The 22,945-nt window shown below is 31.0% G+C and overlaps 2 protein-coding genes across 3 annotated transcripts; both read left to right on the forward strand.

The window, feature by feature from the left end:
- The first annotated feature begins 1,157 nt into the window (after nt 1–1,157).
- On the forward strand, nt 1,158–3,876 carry LOC108321105 (bidirectional sugar transporter SWEET17). 2 transcript variants are annotated; one of them, XM_017552753.2, is made up of 7 exons: nt 1,168–1,186; nt 1,303–1,386; nt 1,521–1,557; nt 1,651–1,861; nt 2,049–2,210; nt 3,269–3,388; nt 3,567–3,876. In XM_017552753.2, the coding sequence occupies exons 2-7, from the start codon at nt 1,353–1,355 to the stop codon at nt 3,738–3,740; spliced, it is 738 nt and encodes a 245-aa protein (XP_017408242.1). In that variant the 5' UTR covers nt 1,168–1,186; nt 1,303–1,352; the 3' UTR covers nt 3,741–3,876. The 2 variants fall into 2 exon arrangements, with proteins under 2 accessions (XP_017408241.1, XP_017408242.1); XM_017552752.2 differs by having other exon boundaries at nt 1,158–1,386.
- Nucleotides 3,877–21,017: 17,141 nt separating this feature from the next.
- LOC108321106 (cell wall protein RBR3) lies at nt 21,018–22,467 on the forward strand. Its single transcript, XM_017552754.2, has one exon. The coding sequence runs from the start codon at nt 21,185–21,187 to the stop codon at nt 22,256–22,258; it is 1,074 nt and encodes a 357-aa protein (XP_017408243.1). The 5' UTR covers nt 21,018–21,184; the 3' UTR covers nt 22,259–22,467.
- Nucleotides 22,468–22,945: the final 478 nt, after the last annotated feature.

Raw genomic sequence — 22,945 nt, forward strand, 5'->3', positions numbered from 1 at the left:
CCTAAATATGAACTTAAAAGATATACAAAGTTAATCTACATTACTAGTAATAATCTTCCGAATTTAAGAAAATTAACAAAACAACAAATATAAAAAGACTTTTTATAGTACAAATTTGACAAGTGTCAGAGTGACAATTCTTTTCATCTGCATAAGTTGTGTCTGGACAAGTTTTAACATAGGATAATGATATTTGACAAACATTCTTTTGATAACATTTTAACATCATCTACGTATCATTCTATGATTGGTAAAAAATTACTCCATAATCAATAATAATCATAAACACTGACGTAGACCAATAAATCATAAATTTAACATACTATAATTAATCATAAAATATTGTCATAAGTATCATTATTCTTTAACATACTATAATTAATTTCATACCTACCATTTTTTTCTTAATTTAAATCAATTTTCTCTTGTAAACATAATCATTTTCCATTTGAATATCAAATCTGGGAAACATCGGCAATCCGCAACCATCTAGCACGTTAATTATTTGGTTGATGATTTTAAAATTTTCTTTTTGTTTTTAATTTTTCAGCGGATTTTTTTAAAATATTATAAATTTTATAATTCCAAAGATATTACTAAATTCAACACGGATTCTAGTTGAAATCACTATTACTTTAAATAGATAAACAAAACAAGCACTTAAAGCGTATACTCTACTCTAAAATTAAATAAAAGATATATATATATATATATATATATATATATATATATGGAATAAAAAACTCTTTAAAGTTGTGTAAAAAGATAGAGACACGTGTTTATTTTTCTTTTCTCTATTTATATCACGAAAGTTTGTGGTTCTTAATTACTTGGCCTTTTTTATTCTATGAAAAGACGTGAGGCAAGCATCATACCAAATCAATGAGACAGACATTGTTAACAGTGTTACAATTAAAATATCATATACAACAATTATTACATAACTTATTTAAACTTTCAAGTAAACTTTATCTTTTTCTAGTTTACTAATTAAAATATAATATGCATTATTAAAAAGTTATTGTAAAAAATAATTTTCCTTGTGAACCTGCATTCAAATTTTCATTTAAGTTATAGCAAGAACGTGTAAGTGTTAAAAACAACACATTTTGAAATGGAAAAGAAAACTGTCTGAACTAGTGGCCATAACTCCACCGGCTACTGTTTAGGAGCAATAATTTTTCTGGTTTTGACGTCAACTTCTTATGATATTTTCGTTGTCAAGTTTCAATTCTTGTCTAAAACAGGTTACAGTCTTTCAACACCTCTTTCTCACCCATCTTCTTCCATAAATATATGCAGACACAACCATTCTCAAAAACAACATACTTTATTGTTCTGCAAAACATCGTATGGAAGACCTCAGCTTCTTTTTCGGAGTCATAGGTAACACACAACAACATAGTACACTCTCACATTTTCCCCAGTTTCTGTGACAGTCTTGGTTTATGCTCCCAAAAGCGTGTTTCATTAATTCATATATACAAAATAATGACTTTTCTTTTCTTTGTTTGATGCAGGTAACATCATCTCAATTCTCATGTTTCTTTCTCCTGTGTTAGTTCTCTTATCTCTTCAGATTATATATGTATATAGATATAGATATAGATATGTATATATATATCTGATGTGTATTGCTAACTGATGCAGACCAACATTTTGGAAAATAGCAAAGCACGGATCCACTGAAGATTTCTCATGCCTTCCATACATTTGCACATTGCTTAACTGTTTTCTGTGGACTTACTATGGAATCATAAAAGCTGGAGAGTACTTAGTGGCAACTGTTAATGGTTTTGGCATCTTGGTAGAGACAATCTATATCATTCTATTTCTCATATATGCTCCAAAAGGGATCAGGGTATGTTGTAGAATGTTATAATCTTATTGTTCAATGTTAAAATTCGTACTGATATCTAACATAATCTTATTTGTATGGTTCAGAAGTTCATCAAAGGATAATGAAAAGCACAATAAACCAGTTTCAATAGTTCAACTCAGAATTATTAAGTGGTGTTGTGATGCATATTAATCTGATTCGATTTCAGGCTAGAACTGCTATTCTGGCTGTGATTTTGGATGTGGTGATCTTTGCAGCAGCGGTGGTTACAACCCTTTTAGCTTTGCAAGGAGATTCTCGTAGTGGTGCAGTTGGTATTATGGGAGCAGGTTTGAACATTGTTATGTATTCTTCACCTCTTTCTGTCATGGTAAGTTTCACCAAATCTAGTTTTCTATCTCTATTTTCTTGAATTCATACACAGAAACACAAATTCAAACTTATATGTGATTGATTAATATTCACTCATACCTATAAATATAAACAAGTTTCTTTATAAATAGAAGCTGCAGTAGACGGCAGAAATTTAAATTTAGCTGATGCAACAAAAATAGGCAGTCTAATGTTGTTTTTGATTGAAGGATTCGATTATTTAAAAGGTTTTTTTTTTCTTATGTTTTTGGAGAAACCTCCAAAATGTCTTGTTCATGATACTGTTTCTCTTTGGTTTATTTATATGCATTTTCTTCTTTATGGAATTTGTGTCCCACTGGTCATAGATTTTTTGAACAGCATCTCCCACTTGCTCATCAATCATGGTGTTTTTGTTGGATTAGATCCAGCACGTGATAAATAGCATTGCACCTACTAGTTACACCACTGACAACTACATCATACCACACCCACTTGTTTTCATCCACTTTTCTTCTCCATTCTTCGGAAGCAACAATTTGAAGCAAAACTAAAAGAGTGTAAAATATATTTATTTAAGAAAATCTTTTTTTATTTGAGATTTTTAAAACGGGACATTTCTTTATCATTTTTATTTTAAAACTATTGATTATACGTAAAAAAAAAAAAGCAAGACAAATCAATTAAAAAAAAATAACCCTCTCCTTCTTTCTCTATGGCTGTAATGTGTACATGGTTGTTGTTATGTTGAAAAAGTATTCAATTAGAGAAGGTATTAAATGATATATAAGAGAGTATATATATATATATATATATATATATATATATATATATATATATATATATATATATATATATATATATATATATATATATGTATGTATATATATGTATGTATCTTACACAAACTATTTTATGAAATTTGATGTAAGAAATGAATGATTTTTTTTTCTTAATTATACTAGAAGATAATTAACTGTGTTATTAACCAACTTTGGGATTCATTTTGCTTTTTTATAGTTATAACTATTTGAGTTTTCATTCTTTTAACTCTTGTCTTCTTATATATAATTTCAGAAAACAGTAGTCACTACAAAAAGTGTGGAATATATGCCATTCTTGCTTTCATTTTTCTTCTTCCTAAACGGTGGCGTTTGGTTGTTGTATGCTGTTCTTGTTCGTGATGTTATCCTCGGGGTAAGTTTGCACTCTCATAAACTTAATTCTAATATAAGTTTATTAATATTTATAATAACCATATAAAAATGAGTAAATTGTGATTTCTAAATATATAAAGAAAAACTTGTTTTTAGAAATTGAATTAAAAATGTCAAATAATTTGTACTTAATAATGAGTATTTTGTTATATTGAAAGGTGCCAAATGGTACTGGATTTTTACTGGGGACGATACAACTGGTGCTATATGCAATTTACAGAAATGGTGGAAAAGAAGTTTCAAAGAACAGATTGGAAGAAGGGTTGCAACATGAACCACTGATCTCACAGCCAAATAACGAGTCATATCAGAGGGAACACAGGGCCACCTAGTTTGCTTTAACTTTTATGCAACCTTCATCATGAAACCTCTTTTCTTTCTTTATTGTTTCATATTTTCAAATTATATATGATAAAGTAATTCAATGTTCAATTGGTTTCTTAATTAATCCAAAGAGCTTTTCAAACAGAGAGGGTTTCAAGCATGTGAGATAAATAATGTTATGTTTTTTTATATATGTCATAGATATTATATAGACAGCTACAGTTTACATCTATGAATGAATAATGCTAAATTTTGTCTCTCTTTTTCTATATATGTATAAGAGGAAGTTTCTTCAGTTTTATTATTGTTATCTAACATATTTTTTAAAAAAATTAATAAGAATATCTAAACTATATTTTTTTAATTAATATTTTATTCAGAGTTGTAATGGGATAAGATTGGCAGTCGTTGATAAAATTGTCAGAAATGGGATAAGATAAGAAATAGTGTACGGATTTGATCCACACAATGTCCTTTATCCACTTATCTTTCTTCCATGTTTTCATTTTTTTTCTTTATATTGTGATAATAGATATATTTATCAATTAGCTTTTAAAAAAATTCAACGAAAAAATAAATAAAGTTAAAATTAGTTTATGTATAAATTAAAATCAGAATTTAGAAAAGAATTAAATGATTCTTTTTACCAACTAACATAGTTTTAATTTACAGAAAAGTTTGTGATGGTAACGAATAGGCAACAACTACTAAACTACCACAATTAATGATAACTAAGCTTAAAGTGAATTGTAAAGAGTAATATTTAAAAATAAATAAAAAAATGTTAGAGAGGAATTTGATGACTAAGTTGTTGAAAATTTATAAACCAATAAATGCAAACAGCAACAAAGTCATCATTGGTTTTTAATTGAGCATCAATGTAAAATTAAAAAAAGAAATATTTTTCCCTTTTTCCTACTTTTATTTGAAATTGGATGATTTTAAATACCAATATCTAATAACCAACATTCCACCTTTATAAGAGTCATCTAAGGTTCTTTATTATGTAAATGATTATAACGATTGTTTAAAGTTAAGTAATATCTCTTAACAAAATTTATTCTTAGAGCAAATTATGTGACATTATATTATAACCACAGTTGTTTGAGAAAAAAAATAATTTAAATTAGTAAAATTGATGAAGATGATGTTTTAAGTAATAAGAGTTTTCTTTTCGGAAAAACTTATAAAATTAATTTAAATACTCAAATAATTTTAACATGTGACATTATAAAGCCACGTCAGCAACAAATCCAATTATTAAGTATAGACTATATATCATTAAAGGAGTATTGTATTAAAGGAAATTTCGTTAGGATGGTATTACCTTTTATTTAGTTTTAGCAAACATAGTCAGATTTAATAAAAAAAACACACTTGAAAGTTACATTCTATGGTGTGGGTGTTATATTTAAAAATTACTCTTCCTTTAACCGTTTTTTCAAGTTATTGTTTTAGTCTAGTTACTTAGATATTCTAGGGTTCATTGTCTTGAAATGAAAAGTAGTTTTTAAATTTGAACTAATATCCCATTAGCTTGTGCGTCTTCTTAGTGATTTATTCAAAGATCAATCAATATTCATCTTAACAAACATCAAATTTTGTTAATCAAATTTTGTTAAGAGTAAATTTTAAGCTTAATACAATTTTACAAAATTAATTTCTAAAGTAATATCTATACCAACTTATGTATTATGAATTAATTTTATCTATAGTTAATGTGAAACTTTCAACCATGAGTACAATATATAACATGGTTCTTATATCCAAAATATTAAAATCTCACATTAAATAAAAATGAAAAGTTAAACATTTTATATACAAATTTATTACCTCAAGGTTTTAGATTGGACTTTTATTCGTGTTGTATCTTCCTAATTAAATAAAGTTAATGCAGTTGTTAAAGGAATTTTCCAAGTTACTTATCAAATGATTTTGTAAGTGATTATTACATATGTCCATTTTTTTTTTCTAAAAGCAACTTATGAAAAATTTTGTGAAGTGAGTGTGGTTAGTCTCGAACCTAAATGAATCTAGTGAAATAATTAATTTCTACAATTATAATTTTATGTTTACCTTTTGGACATAGGAAAATATCCAAAGATGTTTGTTCTTGAAATGGTGAAAGGTTAGAACATTCACATGCAACCGCTTTTGAGGAAAATTGCACATGGAACCAAATTGTTAACATTTTGCATTTTAAAAAAACATTAGCATTAGCTTATATTTGATTAGTAATATCTTATGTGAAATACTTAATCAATGTTTCTTGTTTTTAAGTGTACTTTTGCAAATTACTTTATACAGCTTGGTCAATTACGATTAATATTATAATCAGGAATTTAAGTAAAGTGGGTCTCGATCTTCATTTGAAAAGTTTATCGTTATATGGATGGTAAATAATAGTACATCGTTTGTTTTTCTTTGTTTTAAGCGCATCATTTGGCATAATATCTTGAGAAAGATATTGGACAATGACCTTGTCTATATTGATTTTTTGAAATTGATGTGCAACATTATTGTCCTACCTTAAAGAACTTAGGTTTTAATAAATGAGTGTTTGAGATTCTTCTAATTTTTCTGTTTGGCCATTCTATATAAGATATTAATGTTGGGTTTATTGAGGAAGGATGTTCACGTCTGAGTCAGTTACCAAGAGCAACTATTGACTTTGATATCACTGTTGGGTTTATTGAGGGATGATGTACACTTGGGAGACACAAAACCAATGAGACTTGAGTTCAACTACATTAAGAATTGACACATCTCTCAACTCAAAACCTTAAGGTAATGATTTATGGGTCTTCATTTCAATATGATGTTTCACTTTTTCATTTAAACATAACACGAGACTTAGACTTACACTTGGATTCTTAATTATCAATTCGATCATGTTTTTTTTTAAACATGTGTTTAGTTGTGAACTCTTTGATAACAATGAGATCACGATCTCCGACAAGTGTTGAAGCAAGAGCTATCAGTGTCTGGTAGAGCTTTGATATGCATCTTTGTTGGTGGTTGGTGGTGGAGGTGTTGCGGGTTGTGGCTATGAGATGAGATCCAATGAGGTGTTGCAGATTGTGTCATGGTTATGTTTCTAGAGACGAAGATGAAATCCTAGGTGTTGTGACCGTGAGAAAATGGAGATAAAGAGAAACACATCACACTTTTTTTTTTAAGAAAATGGAGATGAAGAGAAAATGTTGGATAAAAGATTTAAGTGAAAAATTTGTCACTTTTTATCAACAAATTTTTCTGTAGGTAAATAAAATATGCATTATCGACGAATTTACTAATGAAAAAACTTGTCAATAAACGAGACATACAATACCGACGAATATGTTAGTAAATGAAATATGTATCAATAGATTTATTGACAAAAAAATTTCATCGATAATACATCTATTTAAAAATTATTTGATAATTAAAATTTTAAATTCCTATATAACATAAATTTATTGAGGAATTTATTTTTGTCAATAAAAATTCCATCTATAATTTTATATATTTTAGTAGTCAAAATTCTAATTTATAAACCTGAACACAACTAAACTTATTTCAAACATTAGAAAATTAAGTTAAAGTTAATCCATTACTATGCACGCATTATTATATCCAGCTCTAGTAATCTTATACGTTAAATCATTATATTAAATCTTATGATATTATTATGGGTTAAATATGTTTTTAGTCTTTTAACTATCAAGCGATTTTGGGTTTAGTCCCTATTCGAAAGTTTTGTTCATTTTAGTCATCTTAGTTTTGAACTCTTATAATTAGTCCTTAAAATTGGACGACGTTAACTTTTATTTGATGTGGCAAACGACGAGCCCACATCTGATGCCAGCTTCCCTTTTTACTCTCTGTCACATTGCTTTTCTTTTTAAAAATCAGATTAAGTGATTGCATTAGGGTTCTTAACTTTTTTTTTTCAATTGCAGCGCTCCTCTCCCTCATCACCAACTACGTCCTTTCAAGGCCCAATTCTCCCCTCAAGCTTCTCTATTGCACGCGCACTGTCCACGAGATGGAGAAGACGCTCGCCGAGCTCCGCCTCCTCCACAACTACCAACTCCTGCACCTTGGTCCTGCCGCACAAATTCTCGCCCTCGGGTTGTCCTCCCGAAAGAATCTCTGCGTCAATTCAAGAGTTCTTGCGGCGGAGAATCGCAACTCCGTGGATGCTAACTGTCGGAAGCTGACCGCCTCTTGGGTCCGGGTGCTCGCCGCGGAGAACCCCTCTGTGTCGACGTGTGAGTTCTTCAAGCAGTATGAGAGGGCGGGGTCGTCCGCAGTTCTACCTCCCGGGGTTTATACTCTCCAGGTTTGAGTGTTTCTTTCCTGATTGGGAAATATTTTAAATTTATAGTGGTTTGAGTGGGCGAAAAGGGATTTGGATTAAGGATTTGAATTGTAACTACATTTGTGATCTCATTTTGATACTTGGTATTTTGGACAAATGTGGTCAATGCAGCTGTAATTGCTTTGTGATGATGTTGGGTGAACAAAAAACCTTGATTTTATGGTCAAAATCGCCGCTGTAGATGGAGTTATTGTTTGAAGTTATTGAAAAAAAAGTAAGTTAAGAACCCTAATCCTAATCTGATTTCATAAACCAAAACATGCCAATCACTTAATTTGATTTAAAAAAAAAAGCAACGTGACAGAGAATAAAAAGAAAAGCTGGCATCAGATGTGGGCTCGCCATTTGCCACATCAAATAGAAGTTAACGCCGTCCAATTTTAAGGACTAATTATAAAAGTTTCAAAACTAAAAGACTAAAATGAACAAAACTTTCGAATAAGAACTAAACTCAAAATCGCTTGATAGTTAAGGGACTAAAAACATATTTAACCCTATTATTATTATTAAATATATAAGAAAACGTAGCTAAATTATCAGAGTTTATTTTAATAATTATCGATTAAATATAACGTGTTTATTAGACACATTAGAAATACATTACACTGAATAGTTTGGTTTTCTATATAATTTAGTATAAGATTTAAGTAAAATATATATAAACGTTAATATTCCATCTAATTAAAGTTATTATAGTTTATTTTTTTATTGAAAATTATTTAGAGAATTTATATTATATTTCACACAAAAGAAAAAGTGCAAAAGTCAACGTCGATATTATTAAAAATATTTTATGAACATTCGTGGAGTAGATACCAATTTTTAATATAGTTTAATACTTCTAATACGACATTAACTTTTTAGTATTTCTTTTGGTAATTTCAATACGAGAAAAATGTTAAGACCATTAATGTGAAATTAAGACTTGCTGTTAGCTAAGAGTTAAAGTTTATGAGATTATAACACGATGCTTTTTATTTGATCTTCTTCAAAAATCGTTAATAAATAGAACTTAAATATAAAACGTAAAAGTTATTCCATATTTTAAGATTTGTCAAATAAGTTGTGAATAAAATAAAATAACTTTATGTGCATGCGAAATAACGAAAACTAAAGAAATGAACATTTTATAAGAATCAATTTAAGTAATATTTAATTGAATATGCGATTTTATCTTATCACTATTATTTTTCTAAACATTTTTGTGACATTCCAATTATATAGAGAGCATATATATAATAAAGACGTCCACATGCAGAATACAGGAAAGCAGTTGAGAGTAAGTAGGATTACAATCATCCTCTAAGTAACTTCAGAATATAAGCTTAAACTCCAAAGAGATCTAAAATGTAAGCTGAAAGGGAAGTAGTATTTCAGAGTACAAAATCAAACTAATAACATCCTAGGGGACTAGGTAGCAGCATTGTCTTCAACTTTCAAAGTTGTCTCCAAAGGAACCTCCTCGCCATCTGCTCCCATCCCAAAAGGATGATCATCGCAAGAAGAAACATACACAAGCAATACAAACAAGCAAGGGTGAGCTAGATATAAAAATCATGTTATTCAATCACACACGACATGTAAAAGCCACTCAAACATGATACATTGACATCACAAGACTCATTGTTTTATAGACCGACTCGTCCGGACCAGAATGATTACCGAGCTATGGCGGGTTATGCACTCGTGGTGGCCTCTACTACTTTGCAAAGCCATTGCCAATGGGTTCCACCCTACCACCCTCACGAGGTTAGTCCGTTCCGCGCCCTGGAGCATACTGGAAGCCTCCACGACTAGGACCTCCTGCTACTCCTCACCACATGGATCAATCATCTCTACTTGAGAATGAAAGACCATTGGAGCGTCAGGAAAACCCCCAAGACTGAGCTACCATGCAATCATTCCATACACCCCCAAATCCCCACCATGTATCCTCTCCTTGAGGATCATGGAATTACGTCCATGAATCATACTGTTACTATGAAACTTAACTCAAGTCATGAATAACCAGATACCTCCATATTATCACAGTAAATCCAACATATCATGCATTCACATACTTTTCACATAAATCACATCACAATATATATATTCCAAACATTGTGCACACTCAATTCAACCCAGAACAAGAGCAAATGGACTTAGAACCGAACACTATTGGTCGAGACTTATTTGGCCGAACACTATTTGGCCGAACACTATTTACTACACTATTAGGTCGACTACTGTCTGGACGAACACTGAGAGATCAAACAATACTAGGCCGAACGTTCAAAACCGAGCACCATATTAGATTGAACACAATTGGCCGAACGCTAAAACCGAACATCATAATGGATCGCATACTGATTGGACGAACGCTCAAAGATCAAGCCTCATCAAGACCGAACGTTCACTATGGACGATCACTAACTGAGAATAAACATCATCAAGACCGAACGTTAACCATCACTAATACACCAAGACCGAACGCTTACAAGCTAAACCTCAGAATACCTGATCCAGGTCGAACACTAACGATCACTAGCACATAATAAGACCGAACGCTATCAACCGAACACTATCAGGTCGAATACTGTTTGTACGAATGCTTATATATCAAATACTTTTGGACGAACGCTTACAGACCGAACACTCTCAGGCCGAATACTGTTTAGACCGAACACTATTTGGAACGAACGCTTACAGGTCGAAGACTATCAAGTCGAATACTGTTTAGACGAACATTATCAGATCGAATACTGTTTGAACGGACGTTTACAGACTGAACCCTATCAGGTGGAATATTGTTTGGGCGAACGTTTACCTATTTAAATTACCATTTGGGACGAACGTTTATATATTTAAATTACTATTTGGACGAACGTCACTTTCGAATTCTGCAGAATTTTGCAGAATCACAACCACGTTTCCAGAGCCCCTTTTTCATTCCCCTTTTTCCCATATTTTCATCAAAGAACAGAATATCACAAATCTCAAACACAGTTTAATATTTCTACAATCTATAGAAACAGATCTAGCTCTCCTTACCTCACAGTAACCTGCAACAGTTCATGTATCCACTCACTATCCATTCTAACTATTTTCCAGAGTTCTTATTCCAATCCAGAAACTAGTACAACCAACACATGCTCATCCAAGTAAAACAAGGTTCAGCACATCATGTATACACAACTTTCACACATCCAGCAAATACAAATCAACTTATTTTATTTTCATCCTAGTAGAGATCTTTCTTTACCCCAATTGGTCACCGGAGAGGACCCAGATGTCTGAACGCATCAAACTCACCTTCGACGCCAGCACATATGACTAGTCACAACTGACTGGACCAGGCCAGGGCTGCTCTATGATCAGGGATGTGCCAACTCAGGTTTTTAAGGTTCCTCTATCTTACCAACAAAGAAAGGCTCTCAACAATTAACAATTAATTTATTTAAATTATCTACTATGTTCTCTTATGCTCTAAATCTGAAATGCCTAATTTTAATATTTTCACTTCCTCTCACAGCAACCTCAAACAGTACCTGTACATCTATTTAATACCCATATACATGCTATTACAGAACCCTTACTCCAGACCTTCCAACAAGATCAATTTCAGCCAACAAACTCATTCAAAACAGATTAAATTCATCACATCACAACATGCACAATTTCACAGTTTCAGTTATAACACCCAATACAATAAAAGTCATAAAACAGTTTCACAAGAGTACACCAGTTCAACATTCATATGCATATATTTTTATAAAATAAATTCATACAAAATAATTAGCTCCCCTTACCTCGAGGTTGAGCAGTACAACCAACTAAAGTGCCCTAACAGCGCCTTCACAGAGAAAACCTAAATAGTGCCCCACAACCACCTAAATGGTGATGAAAACAGCTCTTAGAGCTATAATAGACAGAGAATCAAAATGAGCTCTATGCAACCAGTAAGGTTGTATGCCCTAAGGTCAAGAAGAGTGGAGAACTTGACTTACCCGTCCAAATGAAAATCTAATCGGATAGAAAGGAAGCTCTCAGCTCTGTGAGCGAAAGAACGCCACCTAACGGGAAATGCAACGGTGCAAATGAGTGTAAGAGTAGAGAGAAGACAGAGAAGGAAGAAGAAAGCTGAGTTTAGAGAGAGAAAGGGAAACTGGAATTTGGATCAGAGTTGGGAAAATGAAGGAACCCCTTCTAAGGTCATGGTGCCTTTGGCCCTTTGGGTTTGGCTGCCCCAGAACATAAGGCCCAATGGCCCATACAGTTTTCCAGGACCTTACATTTTTTTTTATGAATCATTTCACTTTCAATGAAATTTAACCTCTATATTCATTTCCGTATCATTTTTTAATTTAAGCATATGTAAATTAATTTTCCAATCAATTTTAATGAGGAGCAAAGATCACGAAACAATCCACAACAGTATTCATGTGTATACATATTCGTAAATATTTTAATATTACTGACAATTTAGCTACAAATAATATAATAATATTTATTATTTATTTATTTAAATTGATTTATTTTTAAATTGTGAAAAATGTTAGAAACTTGAATTTGAGTACGTGATCCTGGTGATTATAAAACAGAGTTTTGCAATGTGTTTTGCTAATTGTGTTTAAGTTACACGAAGCACACCACTTTCACGTGCGTAGATTTTGGGCCAAACAATATAGGCCTTAGGGTTATATGTTTAGAGTATGGTAGCTTCTTTCTGCACCTCCATATATATATATTTAAAATTTAAAAGTTAAAAATAATTTTAAAATTAAGTAATTTTAAAGTTAAAAATAATTTTTAAATTATAATCCAAAAATTGTTTTGTATTTTTAGATCACACAATTTAAAAATATTTTTTATTTTTAAATTATATAATATAAAGTCGTTTTTAATTTTCAGGTTATAAAAATTTAAATTTTTTTTTTCTTTTTCATAATGTATTATTAAAGAAATAAAATGAAATATATTTTTATATAAAGTATAGTAAGAAACACAAGCACACTTACTTACTGTACCTAATAATCTTACGTTAGAAGTTAAAGTAGTTTAAATATTTTTTTTTATTTGAAACGTCTTATAAAGATGAAATTGTAATAAAATTCTATCTCTAAAATAAATAATACTTTAACTAGTAGAATTCGACAAATTTGGAATTAGAACAAGAGAGTTTCCTATTGAAATATTAGTTTGTTTTTTAAGTTTATTAACACTATTTCACTTACAATATTTTGTTAGTAATATTGGTTCTACAAATTTTTACAGATACTATGAATTATTTTCAGAAACTACAAACTCAATATTATCTTCTTTTCCAATCTCTTCCTTTTTAATTTTATCTTTAGTCTTTTATGATTTAGTCATGATGTTCTTGATATTTTGACAATAGTAATAAATAAAATTAGTAAATTCAAGTATTAATGTCACATATATTTATATTATTACATATGTATATAACATGCATTGACCTTGAAAGTAAACTCATATCATTCTCAATTTTAGTTTAATCGTTTTCTAATGTTATTATCGATTTAGATATTCTTTAAAAATGTGAGGTGATTAATCATTGAGCCAAGATATTTTGTATTAGAGAGCTATTATAGCCACTAATTAGACACCAATTATTCAATTAATATATCGTTGATGGATTAAGTTTCTTTAAATAAAATTTTAAACTTAACAATATGAATAGAAAAGACAATTAAAATAAACAATTACTTAAAAATTACCAAATGTTTCTAATAAATATTTATTAAAAAATTTACCGTTTGATCAAATCTCATTTTAAAAATTGATTTTATTATATAATTGAATTAAAATAAAATTTACTTATTAATAAAATATAATAATTACTTAAAAATTTATTATAATAATATTTATGATTTTTTGAACTTATAACATCATTAATTACCAAACCTAATATTTGTTTGGAGCATATGAGTATAAACCAAAAGACATTACTTATCTTAATTTGCAAAGATAATATAAAATATGAGAAGATTGAATAGAAAGAAGAAAGGTCCTTTTTCACTCGTGTGTTTTCTAGATTTTAGATGGCAACATCTGAAAGAGAAAAAGCAAAGCTAAAATCACCCAAACTTCACCAACTTTTCTTTGGTTCAATGAAGAAATCACCCAAACATTTATATTCAATTTACAAATACATAATTGAACACACATTTTTAATAAAATTTATTTATTTTAATTTGATTTTACTAGAAATATCTCTCTCTCTCCAAAAGAAAAAGACTGAAATTACACCTGGCCAAAATAATTAAAGACAATAGGTGACACAAAAAAGAGAAATGTGGGTTGGTTAGGGTTCATCAGCTATTAAATTAGGATTAAAAGCCTATGAATTTGTTAGTCAACGAAACAAACATAGGCTTACCTAGATGTTAAAATGAGTCCATTTTCGATATCTTATATCAATAATGAGTAACTATGGAAACTAAAATTTGGGAGTAAAATTAGTTTACATTCCTCAAAATATTTATTTTAATTTCGGTAAAAAAATTAATACACTTTTTTTTCTTTTATAAATATATATATATATATATATATATATATATATATATATATATATTAAAAGAATGTATATTATTAGTCTTTTTAAAGAATAAAAATACAGTATTTTTCCTCCGTGTTACCAAAAATAAAGTGTCATTGGACGAGTTCTCAAAAAATACAATATGAAAATCAATGTCGTGCTTAAGTATGATTCACCAAAAAAATAGCACATTTCTTATTTTTCTTCAATATATGTTTGGGCCTTGAATAATTTAAAGTAATTTTAATTTGCTTTTCTATTACAGTTCTTAAACACAATACTAAAATATTATCCGCGAAAAATTTGAACACTTAATTTTATGTTAGGGTCCAATGAGGAATTCTTATTTAAGAGTATTTTGGAAAGAAAATAAATCTAAATTAAATCAAGTAATCAAGAGTTGACGGAGAAGAAAATTAATAAAAAAACATACGAGTATAAAGTAAGAGCTGACATAATTAACGAAAATAAAAAATTAATTTAAAAATTAACAAAAATCAAGACTAAAATTGTTATTTTTAATTTCAAAGTTTTGTATAGAGATTATTTTCAATTTCGTATAATAATATGTTTAATAATATAGAGAAAAAAAAACATGTTTAATCCAAAAATTAATAAAAATTATTATATATAATATTTTATATGCATTAATTAACAATCATTATTAACTAAGATTAACCCAGAACACATGAAACTAAAAAGAAACTTCCCAATTTGTAGTAAAAGCAATTTCTAACTAAAAATTTTGTAACAGAAAATAGAGATTGAAATTAACTTGTCATGAACAACTAAAATTTAGATTAGAGACCAACATGTTTCTGATGGAAATTAACGATGCTTTTCTTCAACTTTACCATGGTTATGAAAAGAAAATAAAAACATTACATGGAACACCTAAACCAGAAACAAATTTAATCACAAAAACCGAATCAAACATTACATATGATTCATTGAAACCACATGTTTTAGGAATGGTTCAACCATGAAATTAAAAATCTAAGAACTAGTGGAACAAATCAATAACAACATATTACAAAAGATGGAAGAGAATAAAGATGAGAACACGTCACTTCCAAACAAGACCCTTATTTTCTTAATATTATTCTTATAAACTAACAAATTGGAATTTCATTTTGAAAGAAATTAAATATATTTTTTACATTTTTATTTACAAATAAATTTGAGAAAATACTGAGAGAAATATATCTTTAATATTCTTTTCCAATCTTTTATATATTTCTGCTATCATATTTTTTATGCTATTTTTTAATCTCTTCTTTTTTATTTCTCTTCTCATATATTCTTGTACTTACTCCATCTTCTTATGACATAAGTATTCCACATTCCGTGATATCATTGTTTTTAAATCTGAAAAAAAAAACACTCAATATAAAATTATGATCAATTAAGATCAACCTATTTTTCATATATTTGGTGTTCTTTATATAAATAAATAATCATCTCACATATTTAGAGAGAATATAATTAAAAAAAATCCTTGATAAAAGAATTAAAAAATATCTTATTTATATACAACCTTACAACTAAAAACAATAAAATACTATTTTTTCATCTTATTATATATATATTTTGAATAGAGGTAGTTGAAAGGTAGAGTTCACATCCTATCAACTTGACATAGATGTTGTATCGAGAAGAAAAAAATAAAAAGGATATCGATGTTGAAGAATTAGGGTGCATTGATTGGTGGGGGAGTTCATCTTCATGCCATCATTTTAATAATGCAAACTTGTTTCTGCGATTGCCATATCAAACTCATCACCATGATATTATGAGTTATTACCATCTCCTTCTTCCATTTGTCTATTGCTTTTGGATCTACTTTGCCAAATTAATCACCACCTACAATGCCAAACAATTCCACCTTTTTCTTTGGAATGGAAACTGTTCAACAATCACTCATTACTAAATTATTACAAGTAAGTTGTCATATAATCAATAATTAACTTTCTTTTTCATTCCATAATAATACCCTTTTTTAAGTGCTCCATAAAATTGTAAAAACTTTATAAATGAACTATTAAGGATGAATTTTTTTTATATACTATCAAAGATTTGATGTTTTATGTCATATATATATATATATATATATATATATATATATATATATATATATATATATATATATATATATATATATATGATATTTTAATATCATGTAAGAATGTGATGTGAATATGAGTGAGTGACGTAGATTTACATTAAACAAAATATTTAACGCAAACTTACGTCAAATATAATGATATCTTATTGCATCTAATAAGAAGGAGGTTCACTGGAAGATACAAATACCAGTGAGATCTGAGTTTAATCACATAAGAGAGTGACATCACTTTGTACCAAAAACCTTAAAGTAACGGATCTTTTATTTTTATATAATGCTCTACTTTCTCATTTCTATCCAATGTGAGACTTAGACTCACACTTGGATTCCCAACAATCTCCCTCTCAAGGATGAATCTCTTCCACATAGGTACACTCCCCCTCCAGCGGAAGCATTCCCAACTAACCATAACCACGAGTAGCCCTTTCTAAGGGTCATTCATCCACATAGGTACACTCCCCCTCTAGCGGAAGCATTCCCAACCAACCACAACCACGAGTAGCCCTTTCAAGGGCCGTTCATCTTAACGTGACTTGCATACCTAAATATTGTCACGAAGACTTTCGGTACAAGGATCATTATAATCGTCTAAGCCGGTCACCAAGATAAACAATCGACTCTGATACCATTGTTGAGTCTATCGAGGGGGGTTCACCGGGGAGACACAAACACCAATACCATTAGAGCCTAACCATATAAGGAATTGAGACCACTCTTTACCAAAAACCTTAAGGCAACGAGTTAATGTGTCTTTCATCTTCATACAGTGCTCTACTTTCTCATTTATATCCAATGAGAGACTTAGACTCACACTTGGATTCTCAACCGATCCAACGTAAGCTTTTGTGTGTGTGTTTATTTTTTAAAATTTAATTGGTTTTGTAAATCAAAAGCTTGAAATAAAAAAAAATACAAATATTAATTTACATACAGTAACTAATTATAGTGTTATGAAAATCACAATTTGAATAATCGTGTAAATAGTAAAACCACCAAAATACAATAAATCTTAGAATATGAAAAATAAAACTATAAACAAAAGTAAATTAGAACAAAATCAATGTAAATATTAATGTATTCACTAGTAAAAAAAAGAGGATTTTAACGCGCCTTATATGTTAACCGAAACATATCAATACGCGGTGGCCTTTTCGTAGTTATTACGAACTTATATGCCTCGATTGAGGGGGACCCGAAGCGTAAGAGGGATATTACCTCGGTTATAGGGGGAACCGAGACATCTAACCCTACTGAAATCTCTTTTCTTTTCTGCAAGTCAGACTTTTCATCTGACAAACTTTTTGAAAATGGGCTATTACCTCGGTTATGCAGGGAAACCGAAGCGTATAACCCTCTGCCAACTCAGACTTTTCATAGGAACAATTTTCTTCTTCCTATTCACGCAAACTCTCCTTCCTCTCCACGAACACCCCCAGCCAGTTCTTCCTCTCCACGAACACAATACTTCTTCTTCTCCCTCGCCGCCCCGCACCTCTGCCTCCCTCTCTCGCGCCTCAATCTTTCTCTCTTGCGCTGCGCCTCTGCTCCTCGCTCGCACCAACATCTTCGTCGCCGTTTCTGTGCCTCCGCCTCCGTCTCCCTCGCAGTGCCTGCGACTCCGTCGTCTGTCGACGTGGCCGACAACTTTCAAGGAAAGTCACGACGCTCCTGTAATTCCAATTCCAAAACCGGCAAGGGTAAGCGAGCTTCATTCTTCTTCTTTTTCATTTTTTTTAGATTTTCGTAGAGGTCATTCGATTAACTGCTAGGTTAAATTTGCGGATTGAAAAGGTGAAAAAAAAAATTAAAGCAACTTGCTTGATCTTGGCGTTCTCGATGCAATCAGATTCGCTATCGGAAAAGGTTTTGGTGCTCACGGAGGAGGTGGGGGAAGAAGAAGAGGAGGATTGCGCAAGATGGTGGCGGAAGAAATGGACCGAGGCCGAGGAGAAATGGACTGATGGCGAGGAGAAATGGTGGCGGAAGAGGAGGTTTTGGTTCCCGATGATTCCTCCGAGGCAGAAGAAATGGACTGAGGCCGAGGGGAAAACCCTAATCGACAAGTACGGGGAGATGGTGGCGGACGGTTCGTTGGCGAAGATGCGGACTCGCGAGAAGAAGTTCAAGTCGATTGCTTTTCGGTGCACCACGTGCGTAATCCTGTGGCGTACCTTTGGCAGTGGAGTTGGAAGGACGTTTTTAGGGATGGGGATTTTGGGACTGCTATGGATGGTGTTGACAATGAGGTGATGGGGTTGGGGTTTGAGTATGAGGCGGAACAAGGGGAGGTGAATTACAACGGGAATGGTCGAGAGAGGGAAGATGCGGCGGAGAAAGGCTGGTGCAAAAGCACAAAAAAAACACTCTACTACCTCGGTTCAGGTCTCAATCGAGACAGTAGAGTCCACAATACTTCCTCGGTTCACAATCGAGGCAAAAAAAAATAAACTTTTTGCCTCACCCGTATATGCCTCGATTCAGGAACCGCTGCCTATGAACCAAATCAACCGGTATCTTTTTTCCTTAACTGAACTAATGATAACTAATGATTATTACGTTTGAGATTTCCAAAAACGATAGCACAGTAAATTTCAATACTATAATAGCAATATAACCACATACTTTAATTAAGCTTAATTCATAAAAACTCCATGGAATTGGAGAAAAACATATACCATTCACTAAACACTCATACAACAACAATTGTTTTAGTTTATTAAATTCTATATTTGTGGCCCTTTCAAATTTACATATATTTAAAAAAAAATACACTCCCTCAACGAATGAATGAGAAAACAAGGGGCAGAAATTGTAAGAAAAAAAAATTAAGAATCTTAATTTAAATAATTTTACATTAAAATGTTAAAAGTATGACTTAGAACTTAACATTTATATCAAACTGTATGTTAACATAAAAAAGTTCTAATTATTTATAAAAATATCACTTAATATTTCATTTTTGTTTTTTTCTTGAAGTCGAACGTGTGTGACGTGAAAGGTTAATTTAACACTAATGATATTTAGTGCTTGTCATTTATAATTTCTAAATAAATTATTAAAACATCTTCACCACAAAATTATTCTATTTTAATAACACTTTTAATTAAAAAACGTTCTTATATATTACGTACTAGTATTTCGAATAAAACTTTTCAAAATAGTTTTCTTCAAGGACATTTTCCTAATTTAAAGTAATAAAGATTTTGGAATAAATTAAAATATTTTGAAAGCATATATTAAATGAATCAGAAAAAAAAATTATTTACAAACTAGGAGGAGTTGTTATGTACTAATAGATAAGTAAATTACGTAGTATGATAAATTTGTTGATTCTTTTTACAATAAATGTTTAAAAGTCATATAAACATTGACAACATAAAACGTCATATACTAATTAAGTATATCCCATCATTCTACAATACCTCTTATCAATCTTAATATTTATAAGAAATAGAGCAACAAATGAAACGAAATAATATAAATTTTTTATGAGTTACATCTGTAAGTAGTCCTGCTCTATTGTTGTGTACATACGTCAAATTGACCTATTTATTTCTTTAGTCTAAAGTTAAAATATAAATAATAATAATAATACTAAACTCACTAAGTTTGATAATTTTACCACCGTTAAGTTTCAGCCAAATTGATCCCATTATTAGCGGACTTATACCTACATATGATTCTTCCTATAACAATACTAAAAAAAATCATAAACAATGTTTTCTTTATCATAAATAACGTTTTTAAAAAAATATTATCTATTAATGACAGATAAATAAATAACGTTTATTTTAAAAAACACCATTTATTAATATTTAACGATAAACAACATTTATTTAAAAAAAACAATCCCTATTAGTGGATAAAACAAGTGTTGTCCTCCAATCACATATAGACAATTTTTTTAAAAATAGTATTGTCTGTTAGTCCAAATTTTTTTAATAAACATTGTTTTTTTAATCTTACACTATTTATTGATTCTATTACGTAAAAAAAATATTTCAAAAAATATAAAAAAGACAAATGTTCATTATTACTTTAGTGTATCAATTATTCTGTGTTTTTATTTATAGCACCTATTTAAAATAGCACGGCGTTTTCTATTGAAAATTTTGTAATGTGTAATAATCTTTTTCATGCAATTTTTTTTTACATATAAAATATTTTCAAAGTGTTAATACAGAGTTATTGGTTGTGGTAGGGTCTGGCACGGGTTGTCTCATTTGCAATATTTTACACACTTTGAAGTCAGTCTTCCACGTGCTTCTGGGGACTCTCCCACTTTCACTTCCACAGCTTCGTTACATATCTCTCTCTTCTCTTCTTCTAACACCAAATTTCAGTGCCATTTTCTTCTCTCTCTCTCACACACACCTTCCACCTGTCACCAAAACCAACACCAGAATCAAGCAACAGTACTGTAGACATGGAAGAAGGAGCAAAGCTTGGTGCATGCCACAACAACAACAATGAAGTTGGTGATGGAATGCAATGCATTCATCACCCTCACCACACTAACACCACCAACCCTGGTGCCATCTGTGCCTTCTGTCTCCAAGAAAAACTAGGCAAGCTTCTCTCTTCTTCTTTCCCTTCTCTTCCTCCTCCTCCTTCTTCTTCTTCTTCTTCTTCTTCCTCTCCTTCTCCTTCTCTTTCTTTCACTCCACCACCTCCTCCTCTCTCACTCAAAACCAACCACCACACTCGCTCCCGCATCCCTTTCCTCGTACAAAACAAAAACAACAGCCTCAGCACCAAGAACAAGAAGCCCTCTACCACCTCCAACTGTTCCTCTTCGGGTAACATAATTTTCAAGCGCAGCAAGTCCACTGTCACATCCACCAGGAGTCACAGCCACTTCATTCACCATGACCACGACTTTTTCAGTCCCAGGAAAAGAAACGGTTTTTGGTCTTTTCTGTATCCTTCTTCGAAGGACGCAAAGAGCCCAAATGGGAAGCAGAGACAGACCCAGAGAAAGAGTGATCACGTGATTATGGAAGAGGAAAAGTGTTTCAGGTCTTCATCCTCTAAGGTTTCGAGATCTAGATCTGTTGGGTGTGGTAGCAGGAGCTTCTCTGCTGATTTCTTCGAGAGGATCTCTTCTGGTCTCGGCGACTGCACTCTCAGGAGAGTCGAGTCTCATCGCGAAGGAAAACATAAGGTTGTAGCTTCTGCTTCTTCAGCTTCTTCTTCGTCTTCTTCTTCTTCTGGTGCTGGTGGTGTTGTGAACCATTGCATGAAGGAAAGAGTGAGGTGTGGTGGAATCTTCGGTGGCTTCGCCGTGACTTCCTCGTCTTCTTCTGCGTATTCTTCTTCTTGGGTTTCTTCCACCGTGGATGATGGCAGAGGAAGGAGTTGGGGATGGGCATTCGCTAGCCCCATTAGAGCTTTCACCACCAAAGGATCTTCTTCTTCTTCTTCTAAGAGAGATGCTTCTGATAAGAACGCCACGCCAAACTTATCTGCCATTCCTTCTTTGCTCACTGTTAGAGGCTGAACTCAGATTATGCAGAAAAAAAGTGGTGTTTTGCAGGCATATTATTTTTTGTTTATGCTATATACATTTGCATTCTTGTTCATCTTCGTTAATATAATATTGTAACACTTTCAAGTTGTAATTTTCCCGCACATTCTTTCTTTTTCTTTGTTTATGACACTGGATTGTTGTTCATAATAATTATGATTAGTTGAGTGATTTTTTTTCTTTTTATGATCATCGATGATAGACTATGAAATTCTCTTTCTGTACCCTTTATGCCACCATATTTTATGTAGTTAAAAAAATAACATTTTCATACCTTTTTGTTGGTATTATTTGCTACCTCCATCTCGATCTTCTTGTAACGCAATGTCATGACAAAGACACGTAACTGTAGTTTCTGCAAAATCACTGTTCATGTTTCACCGGTGCAGACGCAATGAGAGAGACTAATAGAGCATCTCCAAATCTAAGAGATCTTAATCATATACATGGCTATATTTTTTCTAATATGGTTTTCTTATCGACATTTTCCTAAGATGGTAGGGTAATTCTTATAATTTATTAGAAAAAAAAGTATCAGTTAGAAAATCAGAAAAAACTATCAAAAGGAAAATACTTTGATACAAAATAGTTTCATTAAAAAAAATCAACTTAAACTATATTAGTTATGTTTTATTTTATATTATTATTAATAGATGTTCT

The sequence above is a fragment of the Vigna angularis genome, chromosome 4 (assembly GCF_016808095.1).
Source record: "Vigna angularis cultivar LongXiaoDou No.4 chromosome 4, ASM1680809v1, whole genome shotgun sequence".
In the NCBI taxonomy this organism is placed as follows: Eukaryota; Viridiplantae; Streptophyta; class Magnoliopsida; order Fabales; family Fabaceae; genus Vigna; species Vigna angularis.

Bases quoted from the DNA above. Each gene is read 5' to 3' on its own strand.
- LOC108321105 (XM_017552752.2), top strand. From the start codon at position 1,353: ATGGAAGACCTCAGCTTCTTTTTCGGAGTCATAG. The intron at 1,387-1,520 runs GTAACACACAAC...TGTTTGATGCAG, and splicing joins CTTCTTTTTCGGAGTCATAG to GTAACATCATCTCAATTCTC. The intron at 1,558-1,650 runs GTTAGTTCTCTT...TAACTGATGCAG, and splicing joins CTCATGTTTCTTTCTCCTGT to ACCAACATTTTGGAAAATAG.
- LOC108321106 (XM_017552754.2), top strand. From the start codon at position 21,185: ATGGAAGAAGGAGCAAAGCTTGGTGCATGCCACAACAACAACAATGAA.